Source organism: Pectinophora gossypiella, chromosome 8 (genome assembly GCF_024362695.1).
Source record: "Pectinophora gossypiella chromosome 8, ilPecGoss1.1, whole genome shotgun sequence".
In the NCBI taxonomy this organism is placed as follows: domain Eukaryota; kingdom Metazoa; phylum Arthropoda; class Insecta; order Lepidoptera; family Gelechiidae; genus Pectinophora; species Pectinophora gossypiella.
In genome coordinates, this window is record NC_065411.1 from 16,455,724 (window position 1) to 16,480,440 (window position 24,717).

The 24,717-nt window shown below is 38.8% G+C and overlaps 2 protein-coding genes across 6 annotated transcripts in view; one reads left to right on the forward strand and one right to left on the reverse strand.

Annotated features, from left to right (window-relative positions):
- The window catches only part of LOC126369226 (solute carrier family 23 member 2), a 66,796-nt gene that overhangs the window by 15,627 nt on the left and 26,452 nt on the right, over nucleotides 1-24,717 (reverse strand). The gene's annotated exons all lie outside the window — the stretch shown is intronic.
- Nucleotides 580-6,590, forward strand: LOC126369215 (uncharacterized). 4 transcript variants are annotated; one of them, XM_050013527.1, is made up of 5 exons: nucleotides 580-631; nucleotides 872-970; nucleotides 1,433-1,552; nucleotides 2,239-2,382; nucleotides 4,015-6,590. In XM_050013527.1, the coding sequence occupies exons 4-5, from the start codon at nucleotides 2,332-2,334 to the stop codon at nucleotides 5,848-5,850; spliced, it is 1,887 nt and encodes a 628-aa protein (XP_049869484.1). In that variant the 5' UTR covers nucleotides 580-631; nucleotides 872-970; nucleotides 1,433-1,552; nucleotides 2,239-2,331; the 3' UTR covers nucleotides 5,851-6,590. The 4 variants fall into 4 exon arrangements, with proteins under 4 accessions (XP_049869484.1, XP_049869485.1, XP_049869486.1 ...); XM_050013528.1 differs by having other exon boundaries at nucleotides 2,239-2,333; XM_050013529.1 differs by having other exon boundaries at nucleotides 2,239-2,317.

Consider the following 24,717-nt stretch of genomic DNA (forward strand, 5'->3'; position numbering starts at 1 on the left):
ATAAGAAGACATCAAGGAGCTGTTTTCATAATAATTTACATAATAATAATATGATCTACGCGTCCAGGTGAACACGTAGCATACATCGATAGCCATAGTATCGATACATACATTTGTGTTTGTGTGCGTGAGCGCTGCCGTTTTGCGCGCCATCCCATTTCACTCACTCGACCACTCGGCGAGCGAGATTGAGTAGCGTGAAGTTCCTGAATTTTCGTCCTGAATAAACTTCGTCATCGATAATTTTCGTAAACCTGACTTTTAACTTTGGTTTTTAATAAACTTTGCCGATTTATCCAAAAGTGCGTGAGTGAATCCGAAAATATCATCGTATAAGAAGATATCAAATTACGCGCGCGAGTGAAGTTGGTTCGTATCGTGATTAGTGCAAAAAGTGCCCGATAGGGAGCGCTGCGTACGCGATCAAATCGAATCGGTCTCTGGATTTATTCACTCAATCGATCACACCGCCATTTTATTGGACATTTTGCGTCGTCATTTCATTTTTACATTGCGGAATTTGTGAATTTGTTTTGCAATTATTGTTTAATATTATAAAAATAAAGTGCGTTACAATAAGGAACGATGACGGATATTAAAAGATTGGTCGCGGCCAGAGGGCAAGCAAAAGGTACGTTAACATCCATCTACAATTCCTTGTTTGATCCCAACAAAAAGGATTCCATAACCTTGGAAGAATTAGAAGTGAAACGTGAACGCGTTATACAGGCATTTTCAAAGTATGAAAGCCTAAACATTGATATTATATCTTTGGTGGAATCAGACACAGAAAATTTCGATTCTATTGAAGAAAAATATTGTACCGTTTTAGCCGAGCTCAATAAGTTAATAAGCAAATTGCAACCCTCAGGCTCACGACCAGATCAACGCTCGATTTCGGGAGAAGGAGGTGGAAAATTCCAACGCCTTCCGCGCATAAATATACGTCAATTTGACGGAAATAATATCGGTGAGTACACACCATTCATAAATATGTTTATGTCAATCGTAAACGAAAATAGTGCACTAAGTGAGTGTGACAAGTTGTACTATCTTACAACTTTCTTATCAGGGGGGGCTTTAGACGTTATAAAACACCTCCCACTAACCTCAGAGAATTATTCTGTTGCTTTAAATTTATTAAAGGATCGTTATGACAATCAAGTCAAACTGATTTCTCATCATGTCAATGCCTTGTTGGATATTGATTCTATAAAGAAGCCTAGTGCTTCAGGGTTTCGTATGATTGGTAACCATGTGAAACAGCACTTAAGTGCATTAAAAAATTTAGGGCTACCTACTGAAAGTTGGGATGCCATTCTTATTTGCATATTACAACGCAAGTTGGACTTTTACACCGTCAGAGCATTCTTTCTAGAACGGGAGAACAAAAAGGACATGCCTTCATTAGATTCCTTCTTATCATTTATAGAAAATAGAGCTGTAGCACTTGAGACTGCTACGGGCCCCAAAGAGGAGCCACGTAAGAACTCAATGGCTGTGTGCGCTCAGGCAGTGTCTACAGTAAAGAAGCAGTCACCTTCAGTAAAATGTAAGTTCTGCAATAATAATTTTCACAAGCTGTACACTTGTGCCAAATTCAAAATGGCAAATTATGGTAGTCGAAGCACATTTGTCAACAAACATGGTTTGTGTCAAGTATGCCTTAATAAACACAATGGAAATTGTAAATTCAATTTTAAATGCAGTTTTTGCCAAGGTGACCACAACTCATTGCTTCATGCTGAAGGTACAAATTCATTGCCAGTGTCACCAACAAATCCTGGTACAGGTGAATCTAAAGTCAATTTATTTTGTAAGAATGGTGATGAACCCAAGGTATTATTACCTACAGCACAGGTCCTAGTAGAATGCCAAGATGGCACTAGGTGCGCCGCGCGAGCCCTGTTAGATTCAGGGAGTCAGGTCTCTCTAGTTTGCTCCAGTTTATTGGACAAAATAAATTCCAAGATATATGACCAAAAGAACACCATACTCGGTGTATGCCAGGAAGTAAAAAACTATAACAAAAGGGCTAAATTTGATATACATTCCCGTGTTTCTGATTTTAAAATGAACATAAACTGTTGTATTGTTGACAGGATAACTTGTGATCTTCCACAATTTAAAATTCTTAAAAACAGGTTGGATATAGGGCAAAACAATTTACTTGCAGACGAGAACTTTGATCAGTCAGCTCCTATAGATATTTTATTGGGTTGTGATGTGGTTTTACAGGCATTGGAGCACCAGGCATCCCCGCTTAAGGAAAATGGACCTTACCTACTCAAGACAAAGTTTGGTGATGTGATAGCCGGTTCGTTGCCTCCAATGTACGTATCCCTACCCAGCATTGACCACTCCATATCTGTTCAAAACCAAGTAAGTGAGAATATTCATATGTTAACACCTAATGTGGAGGACTCACAGGAAAATACTGTTGTACCTATTTCAAGCCAAGAGTCATCTTTTGAGGAATTAAATAATAACATTAATAAATTTTGGCAAGCTGAAAAAGTTCCTGAGGTCTACTCTGAGCAATCGTCAGAGCAGGAACTAGCAGAAAGTATTTTCCAACAAACTATCACTTTACAAAACAATAGATTCACAGTAGCACTTCCTTTAAAGCAGCCTATAACTAAAGTATATCTTGGAGATTCTTTTTCAATTGCTCTACAAAGATTCTATAATCTTGAGCGAAGATTATTAAAAAATGATAAGCTTTATCAGATGTATAAAGATTTTATTAATGAATACCTAGCGTTAGGTCATGCTGAGCACTATGATGTCTCAAATTATAATTTAGAAAAGGATGCTTGTTACTTTTTGCCACATCATCCAGTATTCAATGCTAATAGTCCAACAACAAAAATGAGAACTGTATTTGATGGCAGTCTCAAGACTAAAAGCATGATTTCATTAAATGATGTCCTTTTAAATGGACCAATAGTTCAGAATGAACTTTTTGATATACTAATCTTATTCAGATTGCCAAAGTATATTTTACTTTGTGATATAAAACAAATGTTTAGACAAATTCTTGTGAGTCCTCCATATAGGGCTTTACAAAACATTTTGTGGCGTCAGTCTATAGAAGAACCTGTGTCTTGTTTACAATTAAAAACCGTGACATACGGACTTAAAAGTTCTTCGTACTTAGCAACCAGGTGTTTGCTCGAGTTAGCCGAACGATATAAAGACACACACAATTTAGCCGCCACTGTTTTGAAAACGCAAACTTATGTCGACGATATTCTCACTGGGCACAATGATTTAAGTGTACTTAAAATCATAAAAGAACAGCTAGTGGAGTTGTTAAGGCTGGGGGGGTTCGAGCTGCACAAATGGGGCTCTAATCATACCTATTTGTTGAACCACCTCACAACCAATCAAGACCCAATCACGGACATTGACATGAGTAAAGATAATTCTTTTCTTAAAACGTTAGGTTTGCGTTACAATGCCAAATCAGATAATTTTTACATTCATTGTTCTGAAAGTAATATTCAAAAGAAATACACTAAAAGGCAAGTTTTGTCATTTATTAGTAAAATTTTCGATCCTCTGGGGTTAGTGGGACCTATTATAGTGTCTGCAAAACTTTTAATGCAAGATATTTATGCGCTGAAGGTGTCATGGGATGACATCCTCCCCGAGGATATAAATGCAAAATGGTTAATGTTTGCTAAAGATTTAATTGAAATGTCAGACATTCAAACAAAGAGACACATTGATGTAGAAAATGCGAAACAGGTGGAATTGGTTGGATTCGCTGACGCCTCTAATAAGGCTTACGGTTGCTGTTTGTACATCAGAAGTATCAAGGCTGATGGTACTGTAAATATACATTTATTATGTTCAAAGTCGCGAGCAAATTCAACCAATAACGACCTTTCTACACCACGAAAAGAATTGAATAGTGCTCTCTTATTATCTATGTTAACTAAAAGGGCATATGAAACATTGAAAACACAATGTGATAATTTAAAAGTTTATTTGTATCTCGATTCACAGATCGTGCTGGCGTGGCTGAGCATGGAACCAGTCAAACTGCTGTCATATGTCGCAAACAGAGTCATTAAAATCAAAGAGCTGACTTCAGGATGGCCTTGGTTCTATGTGAAGACCACTGACAACCCCGCGGATTGTCTCTCTCGAGGAGTGGAGCCTCATGCATTGCAGAACAATGAGCTTTGGTGGCACGGGCCTCAATTTCTAAATAACAACTCATTTTCTCATGGAAATGCAAAGCATGAGCCTTTATCACCGCACGAACTGCCTGAAATTAACAAAAAATGTTGCATTATTGTAAACTGTAATGATGCTTGTCATGTTGTAACTAACAATGATAATACCTTTGATATGGACCTACTTGCTCGCTTTTCTGATATTACAAAACTAAAACGAGTTGTAGCCTATATGCTACGATTTTCGGATAATTGTAAGATAAAAAATATAACAGAGAGGCGTACGGGCGCGCTTCAGCCGTGTGAGCTTGAAAACGCTTTATTAACAATTATTAAAATGGACCAACAGAGGCATTATCAAAAAGAAATTGCCTGCTTAAAGGCTAACAAACCTGTATCACATTCTCTATCAGCATTGAGTCCTTTTCTTGATAAGAATGGCTTATTAAGAGTTGGTGGGAGATTGGAAAATTCACAGCTTCCATTCACTCAAAAGCACCCATTGATACTTGTTAAAGGTTCTCACATCACTAAGCTTCTTATATGGAAAGAACATGAAACTTTATTACACGCGGGACCTAAGTTATTGCTTGCTTCACTTAATAATAAGTTTTGGCTTATCAATGCTGTGAGGGAAATAAAACATGTAATTCATAAATGTATAAAATGTTTTAAGCTAAAGGCAAAGGCTGCATCACAGCTGATGGGGTCTCTGCCAGCCGAAAGGGTCACTGTAGCCAGACCTTTCGAGAAGGTCGGCATCGACTATGCAGGTCCTTTTAATATAAAATTACACCGTGTTAGGAAACCACTTATTTTAAAAGCATATGTGTTAATATTTGTATGTTTTGTCACAAAAGCGATACATGTGGAGCTCGCTTCCGATTTAACCACAGCTTGTTTTTTAAATTGCTTAAAAAGATTTATTGCACGGCGTAATAAACCTTCGCAAATCTTTTGTGACAATGCAGCTACTTTTAAAGGTGCAAACTCACAATTACAGGAGTTGTACAAACTACAGTCTCACCCAACACACCAAAATTCAGTCGTGAAGTTTACAGCTGATCAAGGTATCACCTTTAATTTCATTCCCGCGTATAGTCCGGTATTTGGTGGGTTATGGGAGGCTGGGGTTAAGAGTTTAAAGTATCATATGAAAAGAGTAATTGGGCAGACAGTACTTACGTATGAAGAGCTAAACACTGTTATCATACAGATTGAAGGCATATTGAATGCGAGGCCGCTTACGCCTATGTCCTCGGATCCCTCAGATCTCTCATATTTAACGCCAAGTCACTTTCTTACTGGAGCTCCAATTACTGCTTTCCCAGAAAAGGATCTCACTGACATTCCTACTAATAAGCTTCACTTTTGGGAGCAATGTACTAAAATTAAACAGAACCTTTTTAAGCAATGGCAAAAACAGTACCTATCTATGTTGCAAAACAGGCCAAAATGGAAAACTAGTACTCCTAATATTGATGTTGGTACTTTAATAATCCTTAGAGATAATAATATTATGCCTTTCCAATGGCCTATGGCAAGGGTTGTAAAACTTTACCCAGGGAACGACAGCAAGGTGCGTGCATTTGATGTAAAAATGCCTAATGGTAATATTGTACGAACAAGTATCACAAAGGTATGTCCATTGCCAATTTATTGATATGTTTTAAGTAGGTAGGGTTTTGTTCTATGGATAAAGTAATAGTTTTGTTCTGTTAAAAATATTTGTGATAAACTTTATATTATAATTCTTATAATAGGTATTACATTATGTAACATTTAGATAAGTTAGTCTTTTTTCTTTTACTGCTGCCTGGCAGCCTTGTGTATTATCTACACACAATAATGTGATCTTTTTCAAATTTATTATAATTTGTAAGTCAACTAGCATAAGGTTTCAATAAGAATAACTAGGATAGGGTTTCAATAAGACAACTAGGACAAGCTTTCAAAAAAATTAACTTTTTACTAGTTGCATAAATCTTTTATTTTGTTTTGTTCACATAAAGTCAAGGTTACTTTTTAAGTGGATTAAAATTTTCACAGAAACTATTTATTGTAACTTTTAAGTTCTTAAATTAACCTACAGTTACCTACATTAGCAAAAATGTTGTTTAATCAGTCATTATTGATATTTAACTTTTAATTATCCTGCCACTGTTTGTTCATTTCGCTTATAATCAAACTGTTTAAGGATATTTTGTGAATGTTTCTCTTTTTGCTGGTGGGGCAATTATGTTCGAATCCTCACATAAAATAATGTGGCAACACTAGATTTAAGTTTTTTAATTCGACCACAAGATGGCGATTGTAACACTCTTTCCCTTCAACTCTTTGCGTAATCATTCAAAATGTAACTATAAAATATAATCCTATTAAATACAGTCCACTTTTAACTTTTATGTGCAATTTCATTTAAATTTACTCCAGCTCCGCACACGATGTCCGACGTGTCTCGGCTCTAAAAGCATGATCGAGATCTATTATTGTTTGTCGCGGATTAACTTTACACAAACCAACTTCGACGGTATCTTATGGCCAGCTGGACGTGGAGGTCTTAGGCGCAAATGTAACAGAAATTTTGATCAACCAAGTCGCTGATCAGTCCACCCCTGGCTGCCTCTTAGTATGAGAGCAATCAGTACTTCACTGAAGTCTCTCCTAGTACCGCGTACCATCTAGTAGGAGCCAGTGCTTGGAACTTGCATCCAGCCACGTGGTCTTAAATTTTTCAGTAAATCGGAAACAGGTTGTGATAGTGAGATTAAACTTAACACAGAGTATAAGCATATTAAGACTTTTTCAAACGCTATTTGTTTCTTTTATTGCCCGCATTCAGTTGGTGACAGTCATCTGTCATCCGCCATCATACGCTGTTTACCATTTGCTTGAAAAGTCGAATTAAGCATGTGTAACAATCTGTATGGTTATAGTCTAGATCCTGTTTCTTAATGAATTCGATTTACTCATTATATCCGCCGTGATTTTTCCTAATATTATAAGGTACAAAGATCTATAAATGCCTTGCCCGAATAAAATCTCTCCCAGGGAAAACGGCTTAAGGACCGACTTTATTTCCGATCTTACTAATATTTGGATTTCATACAATTGAAATTAGTAGCGGATGGTCACTTAAGATATTTTCCTTCCCTGTCATACAACCTTTTATGGAGTTTAAGCTGCTTTGCCTCTAGTCATCTTTTTTTAAGAAGTCGTTTAACTCATTTAGCTTTAGTCAAACTAATAAGTGAAAGGTTTCTTGAAGCATTTTCCTTTTAGCCAATATTTGGCTCTAGTGGATATCAACCGTTTTTCCTTCAACTGTAATTTAGTTCAATTGAGGCATTTTGTATTAAGCGACTTCTAAAATCTATAACTGATGTGTTTTTCGAACCAAATAAATACAGAATTGTGCAACGTTTAATTTAAAATCATTCTTAGCATTTTGAACACTTTTGATTCAGTAGTTTTTTTTATATGAATTTTTTTCGAAAAAATAAAACTTTAAATGGCTCTCCTGTAAAGTTCACAAAATGTCGCTTAAACCCATTTGCCTTTCAACCCTCGTATGATAATTATGATATGTTATTACTAGGGATGTAAATGGCGAAAGATACTCATTTGTTTTTTTCGCAACTTTGAATCTTTCCAGTAAAAATCATGTAGGTAACTTTGGAATAATACAAATTTAGGGCTATTTGAAAAATACAAATTTACATGTATAATACGACGCTCAGTGGGTAGGCCCGCTACAAGGTGGACCGACGATCTGGTGAAGGTCGCGGGAAGCCGTTGGATGCAGTGAAACACTAGATTTTTGCTACCTATATAAAAGGTAGGTGTAATAGAAAGGTTGTTAAGTAAATTACCGATATGTTTCAGAAAATTTATAAAGTGGTGTTTACCTGAAGGGCACAGCTAGATGTTATAGACCGGTGAGCATGAGACAAAGAAAACTCCCTTTGAATTTATACACTGTATAATTTTAAATATACAAATTTAACCCTTAAGCAGGCCGCGGACATATGTGTCCCACATTGATTTTTCGATGCTGTAGCCAGGTTTTGGCAATAAAGAGTCCACAATCTGTCAAAATTTAATCGTAAATATATACTCTATGGTTCCGAATTTTCAAACTTTGTGTATCCGAACGTAAGTGACACTGACAGCCATTCGAGTTTCGTCTGTCCGTTAGAGACGTGTTTTTGAGTGACTGTGGTGGTTTTATACAGATTATGGCGAAACAAAGAAAGATAAGTCGTGCAATTTTTTGATATGTTAGAGATTTTGAATTTTCCTAACAGGATTTGCATTATTTCTAGTTGATTTCTTGCTAAATTGTCTAAAACAAGGCAAATAATAATGTGGGGAACATGTGACCAAAGCCTGTTGAGTCGAACTTATTTGTGGGAGCTATATATCCTTTGCCTGTTCAAATCACCAATTTTTTTATACTAGCCTTTGCACCCGACGTTACTTGTGTTTTTTTTAAACATATTTGTTTTACTAAAAACTACGCATCATTTCGATTACAAACAAATTTATTATGATTATGTTATACACAAATTATACTAATTTGGGATTCATAATAAAATGTGAAATAAATGGGATTTATAATAAAAAGTATTTGATTTACTTACCACATAATAACCTCTATAAATATAAAAAATTAATACAATTATTTTTAAATTAAATTATTTATAAATAAATAATTAAATAAGTAATAGCAATTACAATTTAAAATAATAATGATCTAGTAATCAAACACTAGAATTTATTATGAACAGACAAACATTCGACATTTATATATAGCTATCACATAAAGGATAGTCTCTATCCAGGCAATGGGATTATGTTTTCCCACATTTTTTTTCAGGACTTTCAGTGTTTTTTTTCTGAATGTGTTGATAAGGAATCATACAGGCCGCTATTCAAAGCCTAAATCCATATATAACACTTTATTTCTTACAGCAGTTCTTCGGGGCCTGTTTAAGGGTTAATTATCCATAGGTAGGTAGAAACCCTATGGAGGGAGACAGGTCGCGCTTTGGACCGTCAGGTTAATTGTCACTCCGTAACAACCATGGGATATCACTATGTTTAAAAACACTGTCCGTACACCTGTAAGCACCTCACTTACTCGAGGACCTCCGACTATCAAGCCTACCTGAGGCGTTCCGGAATACCGTACAGGTGATGCGTTGAGGCCGGCTCAGGCCATGGGCGTGCTGGACGATGGCGGCGCAGCGGGCCAACTGTTACGCAGCTGGCGGGCTGCACGTCCACCGGTCAACCTCGCAGTCCTTCACCGGGCCTTATCCGGAGTGTTGACAAAAGGAGAGGCGCGGCACATCCACATGCGCGCCGCACAAAGAAAAGCTTCGACGTGCAAACAACCAAGGCAAGCTCCGCCGTAATGAAGCTTGGAATAACTCTCCAATGCAGAAGAAAACAGTAGCAATCTTCATTCACAAAATTTGTTGAAATAGTCTGATCCAATCATAAACTTCTTCTTACATTAATACTTGCAAAACGTTAGAAAATTAAAACGTTAAAACTTTAAAGAAAACAAAAACAACTTTAAAACTTTAAAACTTTAAAACCCCATCTGCAACAAGGAATGGCAATGATTAGCATGTGGTTCAGCTGACAGCGTGGCAAGGCAACTCACGAGTGTAAAACAAAGAAAATAACTTACAGGTTCATCCGGGATAGTTGGGCATCGCTCGGATGAAACCTAAACCCACCCACTGGACCTTTGGCGATGGGATTTCAGTGATGTTGCTGAAAACAAGGACCTCGAGGTTATCACAAAGTTGGTGCAAAAATATGCACGAAGAATTGCGAGGACTCACCATCTCGGTTAAGCTGTTTATTTAAATCGAGACATCGGCTCTTGATGTCGCCGATAAATCGTGGCTTTTAATTTGCCCACATTATTGTTACGGCAGTGGAGTCTCCGGCGCTCTCGCGACGTCCCCACTTTCCATAACCTGTCTCTCAGCTCAGCCAGCTGTCAGTCTGACACAAGAACCACGAACAAAGTTGCCAAACTAGAAAAAATCTACCAAACCATAAATTCGCCGAATCAACGACAACAATCGATCGACTTGTTTGATCCCAAAATTTAAACAATATAATTATAATATATCAAAAATAAATGTTGCAGATAATTTAATATACCAATTTTTGAAGAAAATAAAATAATTAAAAATATTCGGGCCCATCGATAACCCTGCAGCGCCATCTGTGATTTCCTGCGGGTAAAATATAAAACAACGTTATATCGTTAGAAACCACAAGATGTCGCTACAAGGCTCGTTGGTCCGAAATGCTTCGTTACAATACCCCCCTACCCACGAGAGGTTTCGAACTGGGTGAGAAACACGGCTGCCCTCAGCCATAGCGCCTGGAGCGCACAACCAGTCTAAATTTTATCAAATTTAAAAAAAAAAATATGTCACAGAAGACGAGACAACAACAATTTATAAAAAAAAACGTAACGAAGCACAACTCAAACATCTAAACGGCACGACCCTAAGCACAACAGTTACCCCGACCTGTTATTCATCACCATTCATTGATCACCTTTCACTTCTTTCATATAGTAGCACCCAGTATCCATTTCACTGGGTGTTACCCACATTCATAACCCTGATGAGCTGACAACTCTCTTAGTGTCACTCGATACCCCAATTCTAAAGACAAAGACAAAAAACAAAACAACAGTTGCTAGAGGCTTATTTAAGGAGTCACTACCCGCTCCGTCGAAAAGCAAAAAAAAATAGTCAACCTAATGAGGTTTCCTATTTAAAATAATTTTATAATAAATGGCTTCTATTAGGCCTAAAAAATGTTGTCACGAGCAACATGAAAACTATCTTAAATAGTTGGCTATAACCGCCTAAACAAAAAAATATGGAACGCTAAAGTGGGCGTTCATAAAAACGCTGCGTTGCAGACGCTAGTGTACATGGGCCTTTATCAGCGCACACATAAACACACTAAAAAAAAACATAAAAACATTTATTGTTAAATGTAGTTATTTTAAAATCAAAAGACTACATAAAAAAAAACGTGTTTGTCATAAACAGGCTGCATAAATATACGTAGGTTGTTACTAGGTCCTAATGACACAAGTAAACACACCAAAGTTTTATTTTTTTAAATTAAAATGTTATGAAAGCTAATTATGAAAAGGAAAAATATCCAATGAGTGACCGTAAGCTTTAAGATTCCCAATCTGCTTCGATTGGATGTCCCTATCGACAGACTCCGTGCATACTACACGCTCAAGACGGTGATGAAGATGATTATACAAAGCCTTAACACGCATAAGGCGATGACGTTCCGTAGACTTCCCTGCAGTATCAATCTTTGCCTGCAGCTCCTTCAGCTTTTCGGTGATAATTGGGAATTCGGCCAGTGGCTTCCGCTCATCGTCCAGTATTTCATCCGGAGAGAAACCTGTGATCAACTCCCTAAGCTGTTTCTTCATTTTGAGAACAGTATCAGCTGGTGCTTCAGCACGAATACTCACTCCATAAACCAACTCATCACGGAGCAGTGATTGTAAACAAACAGTTTGGATATCCATGGTTGTGTCTTAGTTATAATCTCAAGTTTGAAAAGAGGTTTGAAGTAAACTGAAGTAAATCTATGTTTCAAAATGTACCTGTCTGCCTCCAAAACTTACTCTCTATACAATATGTACAAAACTTTCATAAAATATAAACCAAATAACTGTAATTATCACACAACATCGATACTTTATATCCCTGTATTTAATTTTCACAATAATAAAAGAAACAAGTGTTTTTAATTAAATTTTGTTTGTTGAAGGTTATGTTTACTTTTAATTGTTATTGTCAAGTTGTAATATGTTGTGAATATAATAAAGATTGTAAGCAAGTTGACTACTAAATATTTCTCAATAAAGTTGATATTGACAGACAGTTCTATAAAATTATTTCCAAAAACAAATAAGCAAAATGTTTGCCAAGTAACGGCACAACTAACAGTAAGTATGATGATGAAACTAAGTCACAAAATTCCAATTACAAACCAATGTCCTGTTATAAATGTAATTATAAAACTAGAAAGTAATTTATTATTGTTTTTCAATAGTGAAATTGTTTGTTTATTAAATCAATATGTTTTCAAAATTCAATTGTTGGGAAATCTCAAAATGCAGTACTATGTGGATATTATTTGTCCAAATTGTAACAAAAAAAAACTCAATACTGATAAAAAATATTTGCTAGTTAGCATCCAATTATGTTAATAATTGTTTTTACCCTGTTATTCATACTAAATGGTTAAATAAAATAAAATGATAACAAAACACAAATGTAGTAATATAAATTGACAATAAGCCCTAGAATTGGGTTAAACTTATTGCAATAAAATAAGTATTTAGGTTAGGTCTCTGTAGGAGGCCTAGAACCTTACTTATACTAAGACAGACACAACTTAACCTAAGATGCAACATAAACACAAACAATTCACACAAAATCCCATCACTTTTTTATTAAAAAAAAATACACTGTTTTCACTAAAAATCTTAAAGTTTATGCCAACACCACTTATATTCTAAATGGTTGTACAGAGCGACAATTTCACCAAGAAGGGCGCCACTGAAACACTTTTTTTTTTTAAATTCCAATAGAATGGACTTCAATACAGAGAAGTGGGCCGTTAGGTAAAATATCTCTCTGTGACATGACCATAAGATATCACTAGGTTTTAAAATATCTTTCCGTCCTCCTAGTAGACACCTCACTTACTCGAGGACCTCCGACTATCAAGCCTACCTGAGGCGTTCCGGAATACCGTACAGGTGATGCGTTGAGGCCGGCTCAGGCCATGGGCGTGCTGGACGATGGCGGCGCAGCGGGCCAACTGTTACGCAGCTGGCGGGCTGCACGTCCACCGGTCAACCTCGCAGTCCTTCACCGGGCCTTATCCGGAGTGTTGACAAAAGGAGAGGCGCGGCACATCCACATGCGCGCCGCACAAAGAAAAGCTTCGACGTGCAAACAACCAAGGCAAGCTCCGCCGTAATGAAGCTTGGAATAACTCTCCAATGCAGAAGAAAACAGTAGCAATCTTCATTCACAAAATTTGTTGAAATAGTCTGATCCAATCATAAACTTCTTCTTACATTAATACTTGCAAAACGTTAGAAAATTAAAACGTTAAAACTTTAAAGAAAACAAAAACAACTTTAAAACTTTAAAACTTTAAAACCCCATCTGCAACAAGGAATGGCAATGATTAGCATGTGGTTCAGCTGACAGCGTGGCAAGGCAACTCACGAGTGTAAAACAAAGAAAATAACTTACAGGTTCATCCGGGATAGTTGGGCATCGCTCGGATGAAACCTAAACCCACCCACTGGACCTTTGGCGATGGGATTTCAGTGATGTTGCTGAAAACAAGGACCTCGAGGTTATCACAAAGTTGGTGCAAAAATATGCACGAAGAATTGCGAGGACTCACCATCTCGGTTAAGCTGTTTATTTAAATCGAGACATCGGCTCTTGATGTCGCCGATAAATCGTGGCTTTTAATTTGCCCACATTATTGTTACGGCAGTGGAGTCTCCGGCGCTCTCGCGACGTCCCCACTTTCCATAACCTGTCTCTCAGCTCAGCCAGCTGTCAGTCTGACACAAGAACCACGAACAAAGTTGCCAAACTAGAAAAAATCTACCAAACCATAAATTCGCCGAATCAACGACAACAATCGATCGACTTGTTTGATCCCAAAATTTAAACAATATAATTATAATATATCAAAAATAAATGTTGCAGATAATTTAATATACCAATTTTTGAAGAAAATAAAATAATTAAAAATATTCGGGCCCATCGATAACCCTGCAGCGCCATCTGTGATTTCCTGCGGGTAAAATATAAAACAACGTTATATCGTTAGAAACCACAAGATGTCGCTACAAGGCTCGTTGGTCCGAAATGCTTCGTTACAGCAGGCAGCGCAGGACCGATCGTCATGGAGATCCTTGGGGGAGGCCTATGCCCAGCAGTGGGCGTCGTACGGCTGACGATGATGATGATGATGATGTATAATACGTGTATCTTTGTAATTTATGAAAAATACACTGATTAATTTTTCATAAATTACAAAGAATTAAAAGAAAAACAAACAATGATAATGAATGATTATTTTTAATTAAAATTATGTAAAGGAGGATGCCGATTTCACCAGAAAGTTATCATTATTAGGCGTAAAAAAAAACAGTGAAAAATACATGTAAAAAAACGGAAACTTGAGAAAGATACATCCTAAGAAGTCATTGAAAGTTTCTGTATTTTATTGAAAAATACAAAGCCCGATTGAAAAATGCATGTATTTTACTTGTGATTTTCAACACTAGTTGTTACATTAAATTAACCCAAACATTTCCGTAGTAAATGTTCTTGACACTGAAAGTAAAGACGACGTATCTGTTCAAGCCACCTTGTGAGCAACATGAAAGGACCCCATTCAATTGCGCACAAAGTTGCGCACAAAGCAAATCGCTTTATCTCGCCCAGCCATGATTTATGCGTTCAAAGGAACACATCTGCAACCAGACTGCACTGTGATGCCATTGTTTGTGAATATAAAATCTATTTGGAACGCAGAAACTGGATATCAGTCTGGTACCCCTATAATAACAGGACTAACGAACTTTAGTGAGTGAGGGTAACTACACACATACTCGTAGTCGGGCCGGCATGAATCGGCAGAGCCGGGCGGTAAAAATCGAATATATGTAGATGCATGTTCGAGAAAAAGCCGTTTGGCTTTCACTAGGCAGGCCGGCAGTCATCGAATCGTATGATTGTCAACCCGAATGAACTGCCCAATCGGCACAAGTCGAAAAAGTGCAGTATTTACATCGGGTCGGTTTGTTGTTCGGCTAATACTGCCGAACCGACTATGCCGGCCCGACTTTGTGTGTAGCTACCCTAACATATCAACAATTTTGACATAGCATCACGTCTATGTCAGAGGCAGGCAAAGGTATATAGTATACACAGCCACTCTTCGCTAGCTATGTAGCTATGTTAGTCTAACTGAAAGTTCGGTGAGGTGTGGGTACTCAGTTAATCTTGCGATGGACGTACCTCTGGCTAACGACCTTCGTAGTCCAGTGAGCGTTGGGCTGACGATCCGGAAGTCCTGCGTTCGATTCCCGGTGCGGACATATCACAAAAAAAATATTTCGATCCCAAGTCTGTTCGGGACATTACAGGTTGATCACCTGATTGTCCCAAAGGAAGATGATCCGTACTTCGGAAGGCACGTTAAACCGTTGGTCCCGGTTACTACTTACTGATGTAAGTACGTAGTTGTTACATGAGTCATGTCAGGGGCCTATGGCAGGTCAATAATAACCCTGACACCAGGGTTGATGGGGTTGGTAATCCACCTCACAACCCACACGATAGAACAAGACTCCAATTGGGATATGGTGGTGAGCTTGTCGTGAACAATCACAGACCCAACTAACAACAAACCAACTGGAAAAAATGAATTTGCTCCGACTAAGCTCCTTCGCAATGAAGCGGTCCGATGCAAATTGCAGAAATAAGAAATCTTTGTGCATTTCTTTTCTTATTAGATAACCTTTTCTTTTCTTTTCTTGTTCTTGAGAATAATCGCTGCGATACTAGACTACAGCTCAGCTGCTTGTCGTCTCGAGCATGTTGTAATCGCCTTTTTAGAAAGGATCACCCTGATCACCATTTTAGAACTTGGTCACGTTGGTCTAACAAAAAGCTCGATGAAGTGTTGGTACTTACTTCATCTTGCGATGGATGTACCTTTGACTACCCCAATTGGGATATGGTGGTGAGCTTATGTGATGTGTTATAACTCAGTAGCAACGATGCCAGCAAGATTTTTTAATATTACTTGTGGCTCTGTCCACCCCTTAGAGATTACGGGCGTGAGTTTATGTCTCTGAGCTATATTGACCCGTTGAATCTAATGATATATTGATAAAATCTCACGCATTTCAATATCGGGTGCGCTCCAAGCGGCCATTATGTATTCATGAGTTGTCGCTTCCAGTTCAGTCGGCCTTGCTGAAACTTACATTTTATATTAAATTCATGGGTCTGAAGCTGCATGCAGTGCACAAACACTAGTGAAAGGCGTTCGGACACGCTTACGATAACGCAACCATTACGAATTACGAAAATTCTACATTTCGTTAGATCCATTGTTCAAATTCAGCGCACCACCACGCAATATGTATGTTATATATAATTATATATTATATTATGTCCCACCACGGATACCATTCTAATTTTGAAATTAAAATTACTTAGGTTTTTTTCTTGTATATCCCGGATGCATACATACATAGATAAACAGAAACTGTGGAATTCCATTTGCTTCGATCCTAACACAATCCCCCCGATCCGATTTGATCTTGACCCCGGATGCCCGAATATAATAATTTTAAATCTTTTGTAACAAATGATTAGTAAATTGACCGGAATAAATTATTGAATTGAAATATTATTTCCATGTCGTCACCATAGCTACACATCGTCGTCTTATAGTCAAAACCACGTAAGCGCCTTATCGAAAAATTACATTCTGTTAATATGATTTTAAAACATATAGTAACGGGTTCTTACCGCGTTTAAATCAGGGATATGAGACTCCTGATATTTCGACACATATCCCTGACTTAAACGCGATAAGAACCCGTTATTATGTGTTTTAATTATAATAATAACAGCGTACATCTAAAACAATTTAAAATTATTTTCTTCAAAAAATTAATTGCATTTAATGTAAAAATTTAGACTTTTTTAAACTAACGTGTCTATTGCGAGGTTTTGTTAATAAAAATCACACCCGAATATGATTTCTCAAAAAGACACTAACGAGGTTTTCACTAGGTATAATGCGACGAAATGTGTATCACCCCGCACATGAAACGAAGGACATAGTTCAACCACCGATCAATCAATTAACAACTCTTGACAGCCGCACTAACCCGTAGTGGAACAGCGAGATAGAGAATCATCATTTATAACTATTATTGTGTGTCTTGGATACGAATATAGCTAACACGACATGATGACACAAACAGTAATAGAATAATTTTGTTCACTTTTAAAAAGTTGCTATTGCAGAGCCAAAGACTAACACTTCATACAGACACATTTTATTCGCAGCCACACTTATTGTAGATTTCCCACAGATGGTATTAACTACCTGGCCGGACGAATGGGGAGCGCTGAGGGTTGGGCGCGAATCTCGGCTCAGGGCGTCGTCTGAGAGGAAGAATATTTGAAACAATTAATCGACCCTAGTGCGTCGATAGTGATAAACGCTGAAAGAGGGTAATCGTCGACCATGTAGGCGGGGTGGGTATCGGGGTTCTGAATCGCACCGCACTAACACTGGCGATGTCGAAAAGGTTTAGTACGATCTACTCTGAACCGGCGCGCGTGTATGAAACGATTGATGAATGTGGAGGAAGCAAGAGACGTATGTCAGGATCGAAGCAAATGGAATAGTCTCTGCTGACCCCTTAGTTTATGTATGAATGTATTTTCTAACACTACCCAGCTCCCCGCGGTACAAAACCTCCGCCTGTGGGCTCTGGGCAGGGCGTAAACTAAAATGAAAGCTTTTTTTACTTACTAATCTCTTATCGTAGCTTACGCATATACTATCAAGTGTGTATACCTCATTACATTACGTATATACCTCATTATATTCACAGCATTTTACCAACCCACATGAAAATCCCTTACACGACAGAGCCATAAAGTAAGGTTTGCCCTTATCTGTCTTAGCCTATAAACGAGTAAGTACCAGGGTATCATATATCCACATGTAATACCCTAACGGGCGCTTTGTCCAGCACTAAATACATAATGAGATGACTTACACACTGGATTACGGCTATCAGTGGTCGGTTTATGAACGCCTAGTACACGGGTGATTGGATATAGATTATTTATGCGGGTTTGAACGCCGTTTTATTAACAAGTTTGAAGCTTAGTTGGATTGGTTTGGTCAGACTGTTGCTATTGGGTCAGCTGGTTTATGGTGTAATATGTCACGACCTCTTCGTTAAATGTTGCTTTTTATGTATTTTTACTGTTATTATTTCGGTTAATGGCAATATGCTCGCTCCCTATTACATGGGACTCATAGCTGACGGAGTGGATGTACTATACACCTCTGCCTCCCCCTTCGGGGATACGGGCGTGATGCTATGCTTCTTAGCATAGCATTCATTATATTACAGATTCGGAGTGACAATCGCTTATCGTCTGAAATTCCCACCCGAATAGCCAAAGCTGCTGCAACTTTCGGGAAGCTAACACAGAGAGTCTGGAAATCTCACGACCTTAAGCTGCACACCAAGCTTTCTGTGTATAAGGCCCTGGTGCTTCCTATACTGACGTATGCTTCGGAAACTTGGTGCCTGTACAAAACCGACATTAGAAAGTTGGACACCTTCCACATGCGGTGTCTCCGTAATATCCTACGGATCACATGGCAAGATCGCGTGTCTAACACTGAAGTATTGCGCCGTTCGGGCATGGTTGGCATGGAGGCACTGCTGATGAACAGTCAGTTAAGATGGTGCGGTCACGTCCGCCGTATGAATGACTGTAGACTCCCAAAGTTCGTCTTCTACTCCGAACTAGCGAGTGGGAAGCGTAAACGCGGGGGACAATATCTGCGGTACAAGGACGTCTTGAAACGTAACCTGACCGCCTGCGATATTTCCACTGAACGCTGGGAGGACCTTGCTGTTTTAAGACCTGATTGGCGTCACTGTGTCAAAACAGGGGTGGCCAACTTTGAACAAAATCGTCTGAAAGAGCTCGACGAAAAACGCCAAAAACGCAAAGATCGTCCCAAACCCACCTATAGCTACACCTTTAACTCGGATGGACAGCTATTCTGCCTCCAATGTGACCGGGTTTTCAGAACAAAGTTTGGCTTTGCCAGTCACATTCGAGCGCACGAGAGAAGAGACTGAGGTCGCCGTTGTCGGATACGACAAGGAGGACTATATATATCTATATTAATGATTTAATGTAGGTTTAATGTGCGGCTATGCAGGATGGAAGAGGCGAGTCACAGGGACTGTAACCTGGAACCTGATAGAGGATAGCAGTAACTGTCAGTACTATTCAGAGGCGGAGGACAGGAGTCCTAGTACGGCTTTGAAATAGACTACTCTGGGCGCCATCCCAATCGCGTCAGGTAGAGTACTACGGGGCGGAAGCCAAGAGGGAAACCACTGCCCATTTTTCCCTACAAAAGTAGCATGGAGAATGCTACACCAACCAAGCGCGTGGCTCGTAAATTAGTGATGAATGTAGGTTCGCCTCACATGACATTAACTAAGTACTTGGCCGGACAAATGGGAAGTTTTGAGGGCGCACTCGGTACAAAATTTAAGACAACAGGCCTGGCATCGAAAACCGGAAAATTCACAACTCCGAAGCTGAGTTCCGGTATTGGAGTATTTCATTTCGAAGTTCAAATATAAACTCCCGAACTCCGGATTTGATGCCCCCTGAGAGTGCCCGGTTGGACGCGAACCTCAAGCTCAGGGCGTCATCTGAGAGGATTATTTGAACTACCAAGTATATTTAAAACAGCCTCTGTGGTCTAGTGGTTAGAGCGTTAGGCTCACGATCTGGAGGTCCGGGTTCGATTCCCGATGGGGACATTGTCGGAATCACTTTGTGATACTGTCCTTTGTTTGGTAAGGACTTTTCAGGCTTGAATCACCTGATTTTCCGAAAAAGTAAGATGATTCCGTGCTTCGGAGGGCACGTTAAGCCGTTGGTCTCGGCTATTAGCCGTAAAAACAGCTCCACCAACCCGCAGTGGAGCAGCGTGGTGGAGTATGCTCCATACCCCCTCCGGTTGATTGAGGGGAGGCCTGTGCCCAGCAGTGGGACGTGTATAGGCTGTTTATGTTATCTTACCAACCTCAGCTCTACCCACAGCCATAAGTTAATATATCCAGTATTAACGTTTACATTCGCCTCGTGTAGTCCTGGCCGTCGTTAGTTTCTCGTTAGCGCCTTCTTACCATACTCTAGTTAATGCAGCGTGCGTTTCTTTACTCCACGAAGAGTAAACGGGTCTTAATTTTAAATCTTTTCACGTTCCAATGAGGGTGGCCGCCTATTGTGCTTATGTTTTATTCGTATGTTTATGTCCTTTATATATGTTGTTGTGCAATAAAGTATTATTGATTGATTGACTTTCTAGGCTACGTTCCTCAAAGTATAGTATACAGAAATAATCATCATCTTCATCATCAGCCCATTAACGTCCCCACTGCTGGGGCACGGGCCTTCCCTATGGATGGATAGGGAGATCGGGCCTTAAACCATCACGCGGCTTAACGTGCCTTCCGAAGCACGGAGGAGCTCGAGGTGAAAACTTTTTTTTGTGGTCACCCATCCTATGACCGGCCTTTGCGAAAGTTGCTTCAACAATCGCATACCGAGCGCGTTTACCGCTGCGCCACCGAGCTTCTCAAAAAATAATAAACAATCACAAAAATAATAAATAACAATTATAATATTCTGTACTACAAGTCTTTAAACCAATTAAGCCACTCCGAACATCATTATAAATAACAGACACAAACCACAAAGTAGTTGTACAAATCTACATTCGGTTAACAATTCACAATTAAATTAATACGCTGCCTGAATGCGTGTGGCAAGTCTGTTGTACCGACGGCGGCGAAATTACGTGTTCAGTATTCAGTGAACACAAGCCACGGCAGGTTTAAACACAAACAAGATAGGATACTTGTTTTTGACGTGACTTATTGTAGATTTGCCGCAGATGGCATTAACTACTTGGCTGGACACATGGGGGCTGAGGGCTCTCGCCCGGTACAAGATTTAAGACAACATACCTGAGGGTGCCCAGTTGGGAGCGTTTATGTTATGTTAGTTAAAGGAGTACCTATAGCTTTATCTCGCGTGTGTATCCCCGGCTTTACACGGTATTCGCAGGCCGGCGCCAAAACCTGTTTAATTACAGGGGCGACTCAAAGGGGCGGTAACGCGCAAACCAGCGGGGGCGGTAAACGCGAGAGGGGCGCAAACGGATCTCGGAAGGCGCATAATGACGGACCGAGCCTCGTTTTCTCTTATTACTTAAGGAAAATTAAACGCACTTAAAAAGGTTTTTAGATCCGCATTTTCGTTTTAGGGATACCGACGGATAAAGGCTTATCCTACTCGGAGCAAATTAAAAATATATTTCTGCACCACATTTCAGAGTATATTTTTGCAATTTCAATATTAGATGAAAAATAAAGTTGTTTCCCTAATGAATCGTAAATCGCAAAGACTGTACTATACAAACAGAAAATTAACTTGATAAAATCTAACTCGGAATCTGAATTTACACGACCATACTACAGTTAATTAAGTACTTACATAAAAAAAATATGTGCAGATCCAACCAATCGTTCTTTTTTCTTTTTCGTGGGACATAAAACCGACAAAGGGATCGTGTCCTTTCTAAAGTGATGGGCCATTATATGGGCTGATTACCTGTCACCATACCGTTCATACTATCCATCAGATAGATTGTGTCTTTTCTGTCATGATGGACAATAGGCTAGTTTCCAACTAGTCAAATCAGTTACTTTTTACTCAACGACAAAAACTAAATTACTACGGAATTTGTATGAAAAAGCACACTGTGACGTCATAGAAAAACATACAAAAAATCGTTTTTTTTATTACGTTTTACTTTATTGACATTCGTAAATAAGTTAAATAGAAAAAAAGGAAATGTCTTTCGTTTGTTTTAGGTCTGTCTTTATTTAATAATAATAATCCTACACGAACCGGGGATTAGCTTTGCGTGCACTCCCATAGTGCATACAGGGATAATCTCCGGTTGGTGTCACACCACATTTAGATTAAACTGTCTTAAGGGGCTTCTACATGTTGGCTTCGGCCCCACCCACGCCTTCCAAAAGTCCGGGACTCCATAGTCCCGGACAATAATAATAATAAAAAGTTTATTTAGGTAAATATCAGAATTTCATAATTTATCTTACTAATTACCTAGTTCACGACCCAATGCGATATGGAGATCCCTTGTCACCGTAAAGGGAAAACAGAGAGAGATCCAACAGAGAGCTGATTTTCAGCTGAATCCTAAAAGCAGTCCATAATAATCTTCAATGAATACGAAAGCGAATTTATTCAGAAATAGTACAGGTACCAATAGGTAGGTTGGCTTTGCATGATAAAGAAACCATGGCAGGCTTGTGGTTAATTAAAGTTGGCGGTTGCAAGTTGGAAACTCGTAATTTATAACAAAGGTTCGTCTCGCATGCCGCTATGAAGGTCCCCACGCTCAGAGTGCATATTCAATGCATTTATTCATTAATACAATGTTAGGTTTGTGTCAAAGGTTAGTAATATATACAAAGCGTATTTGCTTAAGCGTATTTACTCTGACACTCAATATATTATTCAAAGCTCAGTTGCCAATTTAAAGTGGTTATAAAACTCGGAGGGCAATGGAAGGACGAGCAATAATTGTATGGACAAAGCAAATACGCTTTGTCTATCTTCTAAATATATAAAAGGAGAAACTGACTGACTGACATATCAACGCACAGCCTAAACGGCTAAACGTAGGCACTTGAAATTTGCAAGGGACGTAGCTTAGGTACCGTAGAGGTACTAAGAAAGGAATTCCCGGAATTCCCACGGGAACGGGAATTAGCGGGAAAATCCTTTTGTATGAAAAATCTAAACCGCTTAAGTTAGACGCTTGAAATTTGGCATGCAGGTACCTTAGTTAACTTTAAGCTTAGTTGCAACAGGATATTGCAAAATTCCCACGGAAACGGGAGTTAGCGGGAAAAAACATTTGTATGAAAAAATCGAAACCGCGTAAGATAGATGTTATCAATCTCGCATGCATGCATACCTTAGTAAATACAAAGTTTAGAATTAAATGGGAGTTATCGGGAAAAAAATGTATGAAAAAATCTAAACTGCATAAGTTAGATGCTTGAAATTTGATATGCACTCCCACACACACAAAGATCTCTCTTTTATTACACGCCACGCGGACGAAGTCGCGGGCAAAAGCTAGTATTATAGTGAAATTCGTGCGCTGCGTCTCCGTACGCCAGTGGCCGAGCGTTCACTATCCGGAGGTCCCGGGTTCTAATTCCATTGGGAATATATCAAAATAACTTCTTGCTTGCTGCACTGATGTTATGGGAGACCTATCGTGAGCCACGGACATTGGTATTTCCGCAACTCAATTACGAACCTACTTACAATAATGAAAACATACTTCTGAAGCACACATACCTGGCGTGTGTTAAACATTTTGTATGTGGTGTGTATTGTTGTTGATTTGTATTGTATGCATGTGTGACTGTAGACCAAATAAATGATTTATCTATCTATCTATCTAATTTATATATTTCAAAGCTCAGTTGCCAATTTAAAGTGGTTATAAAACTCGGAGAGCAATGGCGGACGTAATTCGTGCCCGCTCGAAAGCACGCTTCGGAAGGACGAGCAATAATTGTATGGACAAGAGCAGTATCTCACTGTTGTGATGTAACAGGGGTGCCTGCCTAAGCCGTAGTGACGGAGAGGCGAGTAGTGTTGTACAGTCATGAGCAATATAATGTACCCACTTTAGGACTCTGTCGCACTAACATATTTGACATTTAGTGAGACTTACAGTTCAATTTGTCAAAAAAGTTAATGTGACATGGTACCAAAGTGTATACATATTAATGCTCGTGACCGTACAAACAGAAGATAATAAACTCATAATTAAACGAAACTCGAAGATCAGCCATGTTGCAAACGATTATGGCAATACATAACATGTATGTGTCATGCTGTCCAAAATGCCCTAACGCCTGCACTATTAAAGAACTTCACGAAGCCACTGACAATGTCGTAAGCGTGGCCAATTACTGGTCAGCAAAAATTTAATATCGATCGCCATCTACTCGCAAAGAAGAAGAAGAATACATAACATAAGCTCACGACTACATCCCAATTGGGGCAGGTACAGGTAATGTACGTCTATCACAAGATGAACTAAGTACCAACAGCTCACCGAGCTTTCTGTTAGACCAACATAGGTCGCGAGCCATATCATCGTCTATAATCGAGCCAACTGTGTGATTAAGACAATCGAGATATTTTTTTCGATGTATGTTATCGTAGATTTGCCTGATGATGTGTTTAATTTTCTCTTGGTGAGAAGACTGGCTAGGGATCTTCTTCTTCTCTCGTGTGGGTTGAGAGGTGGATTACCAACCTCATCAAACCTGGTGTCAGGGTTACTATTGAGCCGCCAAAGGCCCCTGACATGACTCATGTACTTACATCATATAAACTCACTATTTCTTGACGGCACTCACGAATTGAAAACCAAGAGTAAGCTAGTAAATCTTTTATTAACTTTATTTACACTTTCGTATTAGTATTGT